The following is a 13,838-nucleotide window of genomic DNA, read 5'->3' on the forward strand; positions in this document are numbered from 1 at the left end:
ATTTGCATGCTAATAAGCAACTAGTTAAGAGATCCTAAAATAAAGTGTTACTAAAAATAATGCTAAACAGGACAAAATAAAAAATAAAATACAGGCGATCACATAACAACATTACTAAAACTTTAATTAAACTTAAAATTAATATATAACAATAAAAGCTAATTCCAAATAAATAGGCCTATAGGGTGTGATCTATGACTAAATATCCATTATGCATGTATGTGTGAGTGCATCTCAAAAGGGTCAACGTGTGTGAGTGTGTGTGTGTATACCATGAGTGAAATTGTGTGTAGAACACTCACACAGCTCCAGAAAACAGAATGATTAACTCTTTCATCATAGCAATTGCTTAATTTGCTATAATTACCTCAGTTTTCCCTGTAGGCTGAACAGCATCCTCAATGGCACAGACACGCAAAATGGCTTTGAGGGCTCTATTAACATAAAAAAAATATTTTGTTGTAGTCTTTTTTTTATTGTGTCTTTTTATTGCTATAGTGCGCTAATCTTCAAATAGCAGTTATAAAAGCTGATCTTTTTAATCCCATTCTCCATGAGAATTACTCTCCACAAGGGCTTTCAGCAATTATGCCTCCACTCACCTGTTTTCCTGTTGCATGTTCTTTTGCCCCAGGCATATTAAAGTCTACAAAAGTGGAGATATCGTCCAACCCTTCTTTCTTTGCAGGAAAAGTGTGAGCTTGCACTTCTTCACTAAGCCTCTCTCTGTGTATGATTTATTATGTGGTTGTGGGTGGTGGTATTTATTGTTGAGATGGCCAGGGTTTGTGGTGCAGGCCTGTCCTGCAGTCTACAGGGCAGATCTGTTTCAGAAAGCCTGTATAAAGAGGGAGATGTGATAATTGGTGGTCTCTTTCCTGTTCATGTTGAAGCACCAGAGCCTTATCATACTTTCACTCATACACAGCATGGTTCTCGCTGCCAGGGGTGAGTATAAAATGAGTGTTCAAATGAACTAAAAGGCAGAGCTGTAGAGAAGCCATTTATACAATTAGAATGCAACAATTTGATGTATTTTTTAAGGGATTTTGCTAACTACAATTTACCTATAACAATTTGTAAAGATAGTGGAAAAAATTATCTAGTATGAAATGAAATGTTTTTCTTTTTTTAATTTAATTTATATTTGTGACGCTGGACCACAAAACCAGTCTTAAGTCACTGGGGTATATTTGTAGCAATAGCCAAAAATACATCGTATTGGTCAAAATTATCGATTTTTATTTTATGCCAAAAATCATTAGGATATTAAGTAAAGATCATGTTCCATGAAGATATTTTGTAATATTCAAATATTGTTTTCATATATTCAAATAGTTGTATCTCAGCCAAATATTGTCATATCATAACAAACCATACATCAATGGAAAGCTTATTTATGAAGCTTTCAGATGATTTCAGATGAAATTGACCCTTATGACTGGTTTTGTGGTCCAAGGCCAGATTTATTAGTGTAATTGAATGCAGTCAGTTAAATTATATTTTGTGCCAGTTAATTTAGATGAAGCCCAAATTGGGCTATTTGACATTTTTATATTGTCTATTTTAATATAATGTCAAGAATCATCTCGGGAAAAATGTCTCTCATTAAAATTTACATTTCTTCTTTTACCTTAGTGTTGACCTTCGTTCATACCGCTGGCTCAAAACTATGATTTTCACTGTGGGGGAGATTAATCAGGACCCTGCCCTGCTTCCAAATATTACTCTGGGGTACCTGGTAGCCGATACCTGCCTAGCTGAGGGCACAACACTGAGTGCTGCTTTAGCTCTGGTAACGGGGCAGGAGGAGACAGTGTCGGGAGCAGAATGCAACGGGGCCCCAGTGGTGCCTGTCATTATCGGTGACGCTCGTTCCTCTGCCTCAATAGTGGTGGCTGACTCGCTGGGAGTGTTTGATATCCCCATGGTAAAATTAAGTGTTCTGTATTTTACAGATGGGATAAGTTTCACACTTATTTATTATATTATTTTTGAGCAACAATTTCAGTAATCAGAAATTCATATATTTCAGTGAAATGCTTGTCTTTCTGCGTTGTCTGTCCAGGTGAGTTATTTTGCGTCCTGTGCTTGTCTCAGTGACAGTCACAGATTTCACTCTTTCCTGCGCACTGTTCCCAGTGATGCTTTCCAGGCCAAAGCTATGGCCCGTCTGCTGCACCTGCTGGGCTGGACCTGGGTGGGGGTAGTTGCAGGAGATGATGAATATGGTAAAAGTGGCTTGCAGCTGCTTTTGAAAGAGCTTGAAGGTACAGGGGTCTGTGTGGATTATGTGGAAGTTATTCCTAAATCACATTCCCAAAGCAAGATCACGAGGATTGTGGAGAGGATCCAGAGTTCCACGGCTCGTGTTGTGGTAACATTTGCCATTGGCCCAGACCTTGAAGTTGTGTTCAAGGAAGTTGTGGTGCAGAATGTGACCAACAGGCAGTGGATAGCCACAGAGGCCTGGAGCACCTCTATCCAGTATTCTGTCCCAGCAAGCATTCCTCTCCTGGCTGGTACAATCGGTTTTGCCCTGCGTCGAGCTGATATTCAGGGTCTTGGTGCTTTTCTTGCCCAGCTGAACCCTGTGAAGCAGCCAAATGAACCATTTGTAAAAGATGTTTGGGAAGAAATTTTTGGGTGCTCGCTGGCACAGGACTGGCAGCATTCATCTAAAAGACCACAGTGCACTGGCTCAGAGAATGTGGAGAGACATGGTCGCATCTACACAGATGTTTCACAGCTGAGAGTCACTTACAATGTGTATAAAGCTGTGTATGCCATTGCCAATGCTATTCACAACATGATGGCATGTCAGCCAGGTAGAGGGCCATTTGAAGATGGAGAATGTCCTGATGTGACCCGTATAAACCCCAGACAGGTACAGATGGGAGGGGAATCTTAAAATCTTAGTTTTAAATATTTTAAATATTAAAATATGCATTTTAAATAATATCTTTTTTGTCTACATTAACCAGTTTTAGAAGTAGAATTGCTACTTTTAATTTTGATAGTATTAACTTAAATTGTTTTAATATGTTTACTGTTAATATACTACGTGTTCTATCATCTTTCCTTTCACAGCTTCTTCAGTACTTAAATACAGTAAACTTCACAACACCAGTGGGTGAGCTGGTCTATTTTGAAGATAACGGTGAGCCATCTGCCTCTTATGACATTATGAACTGGCATGTAGATGAAAGTGGAGCAGTGAATTTCACCCAGGTTGGACAGTTCGATGCAGCCAAAGGACAAGGCCAGGAGCTGAGCATAAGCCTTGAAAAAGTTGTTTGGGGAGGAGGCTGGGCTGACAAGGTAACTGATTTGATTTTTATTTATTTATTTTTTCTACAGCAGCCCCAAAAACAAGATTTGGACACTTAAGCCATACTGTAAGAATGTTATATTAAATAAAAAAATCAAACCAAGTAGCATTTATTTTTATAACATCAGCAAACAAAGTTGCAAACAAACAAGCAAGCAAATAAATAAACAGATAAATACACATTTTCTTGTTGTGAAAATGTCCATATTTAATTTGAAGAACTGACTCTGTAGATTTAAAAAGTGATTTTGCAAAACATTTTTTTTATTAAAAATTAACATTTTATTTAAAGCTTAATAAAAAAAAAATATTTTATTTAAAAAAATGTATTTAAAGCTTAATAAAAATGTTGTGTTATTTTTATTATGTGTGAGGTGCATATTTTATTATCCTGTGCATGAACCCTACTTATGTTTTTCTGTAATTTCACTATTCAGAAAAAAATTGATGTATTCATGTATGTGTATGTGTCCATTATCCTCTCAGTATAGGGACATAGTAGATGAAATCCTTTAATGGACAGACTGTTGAGAAAGGGGAGATATGCCACGGAAATTAGTCTATAATTATGTATCTGTCTTGTATACAGTATGTGTGTGGAAAGTTTTAAACTTTTTAAATGTAATTTGTTTTTGGTGAAAATGTTATTCTTTCTATTTTTCTTTGTGCTTGTGTTGATGGATATTGTGCTGTTAGTCTGACAGACTTTCTTTATCAATTATTCAGGTTCCTGTATCTGTGTGCAGTGCAAGCTGCCTTCCAGGCACTAGAAAGGCTGCACAAAAAGGAAAACCTATCTGTTGTTTTGACTGTCTCCCTTGTGCAGCAGGGGAAATCAGCAATATGACAGGTATTAATAACCTCTGTACAAACATTCATTTAAATAATTCCAAGATTGACATTGTGGGTCATGATTCACAAGCTAAGAACTTCTGGTCTTTCAAATGTAAGACCACACTTAGAACGTGCAGTGTTTTCATCTGTATCATAATGTTCTTTAGACTCTACAGAGTGTATGAGATGTCCTGAGAGGTTCTGGTCAAACACAGAAAGAACAAGGTGCATCCCAAAGGTTGTGGAGTTTCTGTCCCTGCAAGATACCATGGGAATTGTCCTGACAGTCTTATCCGTCACTGGGGCGACACTGACCACGACTGTTCTGGCTGCCTTTTTCCGTCATCGTGACACACCCCTCGTACGGGCCAACAACTCAGAGCTGAGCTTCCTGCTATTGGTTTCGCTCACCCTTTGCTTCCTGTGTGCACTAGTTTTTATTGGCCAGCCTGCACCGTGGAACTGCATGCTACGTCACACCTTGTTTGGAGTGAGCTTTGTAATCTGCATTGCCTGTGTCCTCAGTAAGACTGTGGTGGTTTTAGTGGCTTTTCGGGCCACTCTGCCTGGATCTAACTTGATGCAGTACTTTGGGCCCATCCAGCAGAGGGCAGGCATCTTCCTTTGCACACTTGTTCAGATTGTCATATGTTTACTGTGGCTGCTGCTGGCTCCCCCTTTGCCCACAGAGAGTGCAGGAGGTGAGCTTGGTGCTCGAATGATCCTGCAGTGCACGGTGGGATCTGTTGTGGGGTTTGTACTAGTACTGGGCTACATCGGTCTGTTAGCAGTGGTCTGCTTTCTGCTGGCCTTTTTTGCTCGAAAGCTCCCAGACAGTTTCAATGAGGCTAAATTCATTACTTTCAGCATGCTGATCTTCTGTGCTGTGTGGATTGCATTTGTGCCGGCATACGTCAGCTCACCGGGGAAGTACACGGTAGCTGTGGAGATTTTTGCCATTTTGGCTTCCAGTTATGGCCTGTTGCTGTGTATATTCACCCCAAAATGTTACATCATTCTGCTTAAACCTGAGAAAAATACAAAAAAGAACATGATGGCTAGATAAGGTTTACAAATCAAAGACATTTATGATTTGACAACATTTTTCCTGAGATCAATATTTAACTACATTTAACTAGAAATTTGCATATTATCAAAAATTTGCCTTAATCAATTTGATGAAACATTCTAACCTAAATATTAGTTGTTTGTTTTTGTTTTGCAGTTTTCTATATTAATATGAAAAAAACTACAATATAAAGTTTATTAATACGCATTTGAATGATTCTGAAAAATAAAATAAAATAAAAAAATAAATTCATTCATTCATTCATTCAAATGGGCTTTTACCTCTACTGCAGATGTGGCCCATTCCTCTTCCAGATCACTGATACTCTTGTTTTCAGTGTGCCACTGATTTCTTCAGATTCAAGCAAATATTTTCAATGAGATTTAAATCTGAAGACTGAACAGGCCACTTAAGAATATTACGAATGATCCCTGAAGAACCAAGCTTAAGCAGATTTGGATGTATACTTTAGGATGGCTGTCCTGCTGGAAAGCCCATTGATCATCAAACTTCAGTCTCTGCACTGAAGGCATCACAGTCTTTGCCAAAATGGCCTGATACTTCAAACAATCACTCAAACAGTCCAGATTTCCACTTCCGGCAACAGCAAAGCAGCCATATTTTTCTAGTGTTCTTCTTGTACTGTTCATTGAAATGTTTTTTCTTCCTTTTACTAGGTCATTTTGCAAGTCTTTGGAAGTAAACTGCTTTTTTTTTCTTCTTCTCAGTTGCACTGTTTAAATTTCCTTCTCAGTGATGACATTGTGCTTTTTGTTCAATGCCCTCAAACATTTTCTGGTACAACACATTTTAAAGTTGTTAAAAAGGATGCCAGCTGTGTCTATAGGAATGTGTAGTGTTTTGGAAATTTTCTTGTATCCATAAACTTTCTAATGTAATAAAACAATTCTCTATAGCTTTTGTAAGAGCTCTTTTGACTTGTCCATGAATAATGAATACATATGAATAATTTAATAATTGTGACATAGCTGTATTAAAAAAATATCCTATGACTCAAAAACATTAGTTAGGCTGCGTTTACACTGCAAGTCTTAATGCACAAATCCGATCTTTTGACCATATCCGATTTTTTGGCCCGTCTGTTTACATTCACTTTAGACATGACTTGTGTCCGATTTCTGTGTTTACATTAATTCCCACCCAAATGGATTGTCTGCGATCGCTTTACTAGGCACATGGTAGACACTCGTGTTTTAAATGGCCGTGCTATTAAAATTATTTGCATAATTCACGTTGAATGGCCATTATTATTTGCCAGCATGGACAACGGCTGTCATGGATTTTTTGCAGCACAAAATCTGACTGAACGGATAAAGTCTGACTGAAAAAATCTGACTGAACAGAAAATAGCTGTAATTTCAATTTGTTAGACTATTTTATCTACTGCTCGTTACAGGTAGAATTCTTTAGTGAAATAAAGATTATATTTATTGAAATTAATTCAAAATAATTAACGAGAGAGAGAGAGAGAGAACGAACAAACTCATGCACCCACATGCGAGCGAGCGAGTGATTGTGAAGCATTGTGAACAAACTTGATGGTTTAATTACAAAAACTGCTAAGTTATTTGCTGAGAAATAAATGAGTTATTCATTGCTGAGAAATATAATGTAGCGTTTAGAGGTTGTATTTTAAAAATTCATGGGGCATGGGTTAAAACCAGCTCCTGAATGTGCAATTTCTTACCTATAAAAAGTTTCCATCGCAATAAAATGAGTGCATACAGCATGCCGGTATTAAAATGGCATTAAAAATCTTTATGAGCAAACGTGTCGACCTCGCATTGGGAGTTCTGTGGCGAATCAGATGTGTGTGTTTAGAAGTAGGTCGGATGTCCAGATATCAGATGTGTATCCGATTAAAATCCACATTTGGAAGTGGCTCAGATCGGTTTTTGTGTTTACACGTGTGCAACAAATTCCGATCTGTGTCAGATGTGAGCAAAAATTTTTTATTTTTTGTGCCAGTGCAATCCTTGTTTGGCTTCATTTTATATACTCCCTACAATCAGGGTTTAAATTGGGCTGGGGCCGTCCGGGGCTGAGCACATACTCCAGGGCTCGACATTGACGCTTCATTAATAAAGTAAAAGTCGTAAAGTCGTGACGTATTGTCAAGTATGGTAACATACTCGAAATTGGTGCTCTGCGTTTAACCCATCCAAGTGCACACACACAGCAGTGAGTAGTGAACAAATGCACACACACACACACACACACACACACACCCAGAGCAGTGGGCAGCCATGCTGCAGCGCCCGGGGAGCAGTTGGGGGTTCGGCCTTGGGCCTTGGGCCTTGCTCAAGGGCACCTCAGTCGTGGTATTGAGGGTGGAGAGAGCGCTGTACATTCACTCCCCCCACCTACAATCCCTGCTGGATTGTAGGGGACTCGAACCCGCAACCTTTCGATTACGAGCCCGACTCTCTAACCATTAGGCCACGACTTCCCCAATGCCAGACAAGTAACATGATTAAAACATCACTAACCAAAAATAGCTATGTAAACACCAAAACGCAAGTATTATTCTGATTTTATTACATTTAGAGTAAGTGGCGAATCGTGGATATAGCTACATAATGCATCTATTGCCAATATAAGGTTGCGCTGCTGAGGCGAGGTTCATGCAGCCTCTCCAGGAGAAATCAAAATGCGCAACACTAAGAAACTCAGCATACTGAGGTAAAAATTCAAAATGGAAAGTTTTTATATTTAAAATACAGTTAGCTAGGCAACATCACTCAACATTTTCACCATTACGACTCTTTAATAGTTCTACAAACAGTTCAATGAGCAAATACAATAATATTAGATCACTTACATTTTTGGCAGAACCACAGCGCATCTCAAAGAAACAATCATTGCTGAATAATTCAGTGTTTTGAACAAATCGGTTGAGTCAAAGTTTCATTAGCCCATGCATAAACATCTGATGAATCTGCCGTTTGAACGAATCGTTTGAATGAACGACTCGATGACTCACTCATTAAACACTCACTACTGGCGTTTTAATTTCCTTAAAGTATAATTTTTACCATTTCTTGTTTGCATATTCAATTTTTTTTTAAAGAATCTCAATTTAATGTAGTTGTATTTTTCAGTGTAAATGATTTAATTTGATCATGTATAGATAATAACAATCAACATTATTATAATTGAATGTATAGATCAAATGTAAGAATTTGAAATGAAAGTTAATTGGATTAGTGGGAAAATGCCCTCTATAAAAAGGTAAAAACCAAAAAAGCCCTTGGATAAAATATAAAAATCATGCAAATTTATAGCCTATGTCACAGCTGATAGAAAACCAATGAGAATATTGCATTAGAATAAATCATATTTGCAAACAAACAAAACCCGCACACACACACACACATAATACACATATATTTCCATTGTCCTCATTTGTAAGTTGCTTTGGATAAAAGTGTCTGCTAAAAATTACTAAATGTAAAAAAAAAAAAGTATATATATATACCATAGAGGGCAAAGAGTTTTTATTAAATTAAACAAAATTAACTATTAACAACATATTTGTTTTCCAGGATAAGATTTTTAAACAAGTAAAAGGTTTTGCTACGAGGGCATGCTTTAGCCCTTCCTATGCTGGCTTGTTTTTAGGAAAATGGGAAAAAGATAATGTACTGAACGCTGGATCAAATCCTTACTTACATAATATTATTTGGTGGGGACATTACATTGATGTCATTCTATTTTTATTTTTATTTTCAGGTTCAGAGGAAGATTTAATTTAATTTCATCAATATCTTAATAAAACCAATCCTAATGTGAAGTTATCTTTAGAATATAACAAAGAAAAAAAAAATAACTTTTTGGACTTGGAAATTACTAAAGATAAAGATAAATTTTTACATACATCAATTTTTAGAAAGCCCACAGACAGAAACGTACTCGGTTACTGTCGTAACCTCGGTTCCCTGAGATACGGAACGAGTACTGTGTCTTGTTAAAGATGCTATGGGAAAAAGCCTTTTTTCTCCTGAACTGAAGCCTTATTCAATCACGCAGTGAAACTGCGCGGCTATTGGTTCATGCAGTGTGTGTAAAACGAACCAATGGGTCAGCAGCGGAGCTGCACGAGCTTATGGCGACAAAGCCCGCCAGATCCCGCCAGAATGGGCGGGGCGATCTGGCTATATAAGCGGCCCGTTTCACCATAGGATCCTCAGGTTACTTCAACTGAAGTGACGACTGAGTCGTGCAGCTACCTGGCATGGCAAAGCACGCAGTACTCGTTCCGTATCTCAGGGAACTGAGGTTACGACAGTAACAGAGTACGTTCCCTATCGATACTCCACGGTAGAGGAACGACTGCCCAATGCACTTCCATAAGCATGTAAATGCTCCTAGGGAAGTGCAACAGTGTACTCCAGGCTAAAGCGAGCTAAACTCATTGAGGTCATACTCGGCCTGAGTGATCGTTCCATGAAACTCTTATATACTAGGTACTACTAGGACCAAAGTATGCAAGGAACCCACCAGAAAGCTTGAGCGCCTCGCGGTCAAGGATTCTCTGTCAGGAGTATTCCCACAGCATATAATCTACGCTCATCTAAGCAGAGAGGACCCTGGCCTGTATGGCCAGTACATCCAGGTTATAAAACCTAGCAAATGTCGCCGCCGCACAAATCTCTGTAATGGACACACCGCTAGACCAAGCCCAGGATGTGGCGATACCTCTAGTCGAATAGGCTCGTACTCCAATGGGGCATTGAAGGCCCAAGGAAGAGTACGCCAGCTTAAACGCTTCTCTTTTAGATAACTACAGACCTGTCTCTCTCCTTCCTTTCATAGGGAAAACACTCGAACGAGTTGTCTTTCTTTTTGTAGCTCTCGCGGTTTCTTTCACAGTACAACAAGCTGGATGCTAAACAGTCAGGTTTCAGGAGTGGCCATTCAACAGAGACTGCGCTACTCTCAGTCACTGAAGCCCTGCGAACTGCAAAGGCTGATTCCAAATCGTCAGTCCTCATTCTGCTGGATCTTTCTGCTGCTTTTGACACTGTCAATCATCAGATTCTCCTGTCTACACTCTCATCACTGGGCATCACTGGGATTCCACTTCGCTGGTTTGAATCCTATCTCACCGGTAGATCCTTCAGGGTGGCCTGGGGAGGGGAGGTATCCAAACCACATCAACTGGTCACTGGAGTTCCTCAGGGATCGGTTCTTGGACCCCTCCTCTTCTCCACATACACTACATCGCTGGGTCCCATCATACATGCACATGGCTTCTCCTATCACTGCTATGCCGATGACACGCAGCTCTATCTCTCTTTTCAACCAGATGACCCAACGGTAGCTGCACGGATCTCAGGCTGCCTGGCGGACATCTCGGCGTGGATATCACCTACAGCTCAACCTGGCAAAGACGGAACTTCTGGTCTTCCCTGCCACTCCGACTCTACGGCATGACTTCACGATTCAGTTAGGCTCATCAATGATTACCCCCATCAACTTCGGTCAGAAATCTTGGTGTAATCTTTGATGACCAGCTGACCTTCAAAGAGCACATTGCAAAGACTGCTCGATCCTGCAGGTTTGCACTACACAACATCAGAAAGATCAGACCCTTTCTGACAGAGCATGCTGCGCAACTTCTTGTCCAGGCCCTTGTTGTTTCTAGACTGGACTACTGCAATGCTCTTCCGGCTGGTCTGCCATCAAACACAATCAAACCTCTACAAATGATTCAGAATGCAGCGGCACGACTGATCTTCAACGAGCCCAAAAGAGCGCATGTTACACCTCTCTTCATCTCCTTGCACTGGCTACCAGTGGCAGCTCGCATCCAGTTCAAGACACTGATGCTTGCGTATAGAACTACCACAGGCTCAGCACCCTCCTACTTCCACTCACTATTACGAACCTACATCCCCTCCAGAAGTTTGAGATCTGCTAGTGAGCGACGCCTTGTGGTACCATCACAGAGAGGCTCAAAATCACTCTCCAGAACATTCTCGTTCACCATTCCTGGCTGGTGGAATAATCTTCCCACCCCTATCCGGAACGCCGGATCCCTGGCAATTTTCAAGCAACAACTGAAAACTCATCTCTTTCGGCAGTACTTGACTTCATCCTAAACTCAAAAAAAAAAAAAAGAAAAGAAAAAAAACCCTCTTTCCCTCTATCTTTCTCTCCGCTTACTAGCTTGTACTTATTTGAACAATGACTGAGACTTGGTGTTACGAGCACTTCCTCTGTCTGATTGCCTCTTCAAGATTAATCGCTTTTTTGTATTCCCCAATTGTAAGTCGCTTTGGATAAAAGCGTCTGCCAAATGACTAAATGTAATGTAATGTAATGTAATGAGTCTAGAAAAACAAAAACTATTTTTTTAAAAGAGGGTACAAGTTTGATACTAAGATATGGGCAAAAACATGACAAGGGACAATTTGTTACAAAGAAAAATACGAGTAGAAAATTCTAATAAGGTCTATTTTGTAACAATATAGTACGAATGCTGAGAAAGTTAAACACACGATTACTCTATTAGACATTTTATTAATTGTCAAACTACCCATGATATTTATAGACTAGAATGTCCTCAATGTAAGGTGTTTTATGTTGGAAGAACAAAAAGATGATTACTGGACCGATTGGCTGAACAGAAATGTGCCATTATGAGGGGTAATGAAGAATATCCTATGGCAAAACATTTTAAATTAATGCACAATAGTAATCCTTTGATCCTTAGAATACAAGGTATTGATCATATAAACATTACTGTTAGGAAAGCAATAAAGAACTTAAACTTAATCAAAGAGAGACATTTTGGATTTACAAATTAAAGGCAAATATGTATCCAGGATTAAATGAGGACTTGGATATTACTCATATATATATATATATATATATATATTTTTTATAAAATATATATTTTTATAAATTGAAAAAATATCATAAATCCTCCAAAAACTACAAAAATGTGGAGTAAAAACATTCATAAACACAGTAAAATTACATTTGTAAATATATATATGTACATATATATATATATATATATATATATATATTGTTACAAAATTACATTTTGTTGCCTGGGGTCCAAAGACCATGAGTGTACAAATATTGTTAAATATATTTCCTTTTCACCTGGGGATCCATTCAGAATGGTTAAACAGAGCAAAACACAAATTAAAAAAACAAATAAAAACATTCTGGTGATCTGAATGCCCATATTGTCACGGTCTACACATGAGGGAGGAACAAGGAACACGTCGTAACTCAAATCATACTTTACTAAAGACAGGGCAGGACAAGGCAAGGCACACACAGACATCAAACACCGGGGAGTAACGAGTAGACCAGACGAAATGGCACAACACAGACAGCACTATACACACCATGGAAACGATTAAACTACTAATGACATAACGAGGACAGGAAACAAAACCAAATAAGGGCACAAGAAACACAGGGCACACGTGGAAACACAAGACACACACAACAGAGGACTGACACATATAAACACCACAGACCATTTCAAATCCTGTAAATCAAAGTTAATCACTTGCCAGACATGTGAGCATACTGAAATGTGCTCATAAAGCTCATTGAGATTGCATTGCAGTGCCTGTAGTTAAAAACTAACAAACAAACATACAAAAAAACTTGCATGCAAGTCTATGAGAACGATCTGGGCGATTCTCAGCCAAAGTGATTTGCCCAAAAAGGGGCGGTATTCCACAATGTGACTTGATGCTGAATGGACTATACATCCAGAGGCAGAACAAACAGTGAGAACAGTGAAATTTAGCTTAACACTGTGGTTGAATGTGATAATAAAAAAATCCTTCTCTTTCACACTTTGGTGCCCTATCGTCCTAATGGAGAAATCGCCCCTGGTTATTACTATTATTATTTTGTGATCCATGGATCAGGTCTCACTGGCATGGCTCAGCTAGACCATTTGGCTACTAAATGCATCTTGTAGATTTTATGAATTTACATCAAATGAAGATAAAAACAGGCATTTTAAATAGCAGAAAAAGCGGGTATTAAAAAAAAGCATTCCAATACACAGGGTCTACAGTTATACTTTGGAGTGCACCAGCTGAGCAACTGTCATTGAGATAAATTGAAATGCTAAGGGAAAGTTTTATATGACAGAAGAGGGCAGAGTTAATTGCACATTGTGTGGCAATTGACTAGGAGCACTTCACCTTGTGTTGGGCCTGCCCTGACTTGTAAATTAAGTGATCTTTCAACATTCCGCTAGTTTTGATGCTTGCTGACATTTTAATTTTTAAATTTTTTCTCTGTGCTTGCAGCTGCATAATATGAAAAAATCATATTAAAGTAGTTTTTCTTTGTTTTTGTGCTATCCACCAGAGCTTTCTACAATTATCCCTCACTCACTTGTTTTCTTCTTGCATGTTCTTTTGCCCCAGGCAAATTAAAGTCTACAAAAGGATAGCTACCATCCAACCCTTCTTTCTTTGCTGGGAAAGTGTGAGCCTACACTCACAGCACTCAGTCTGCATTCAGTCTCCTGCTCTCTCTTTGTGTAAAGTGATGGGATTGATTAAGTGGTTGTGGGTGGTTGGATATATTGTAGAG

The 13,838-nt window shown here is 38.8% G+C and overlaps 1 protein-coding gene across 1 annotated transcript; it reads left to right on the forward strand.

The window, feature by feature from the left end:
• Positions 1-775: 775 nt before the first annotated feature.
• Positions 776-5,231, forward strand: LOC306888225 (extracellular calcium-sensing receptor-like; the record flags this gene model as incomplete). Its single annotated transcript, XM_079446430.1, has 6 exons — positions 776-948; positions 1,639-1,930; positions 2,069-2,887; positions 3,091-3,321; positions 4,058-4,181; positions 4,333-5,231. The coding sequence occupies 6 exons, from the start codon at positions 776-778 to the stop codon at positions 5,229-5,231; spliced, it is 2,538 nt and encodes an 845-aa protein (XP_079302556.1).
• Positions 5,232-13,838: the final 8,607 nt, after the last annotated feature.

Source organism: Barbus barbus (assembly GCF_936440315.1).
Source record: "Barbus barbus genome assembly, chromosome: 22".
NCBI lineage: Eukaryota > Metazoa > Chordata > Actinopteri > Cypriniformes > Cyprinidae > Barbus > Barbus barbus.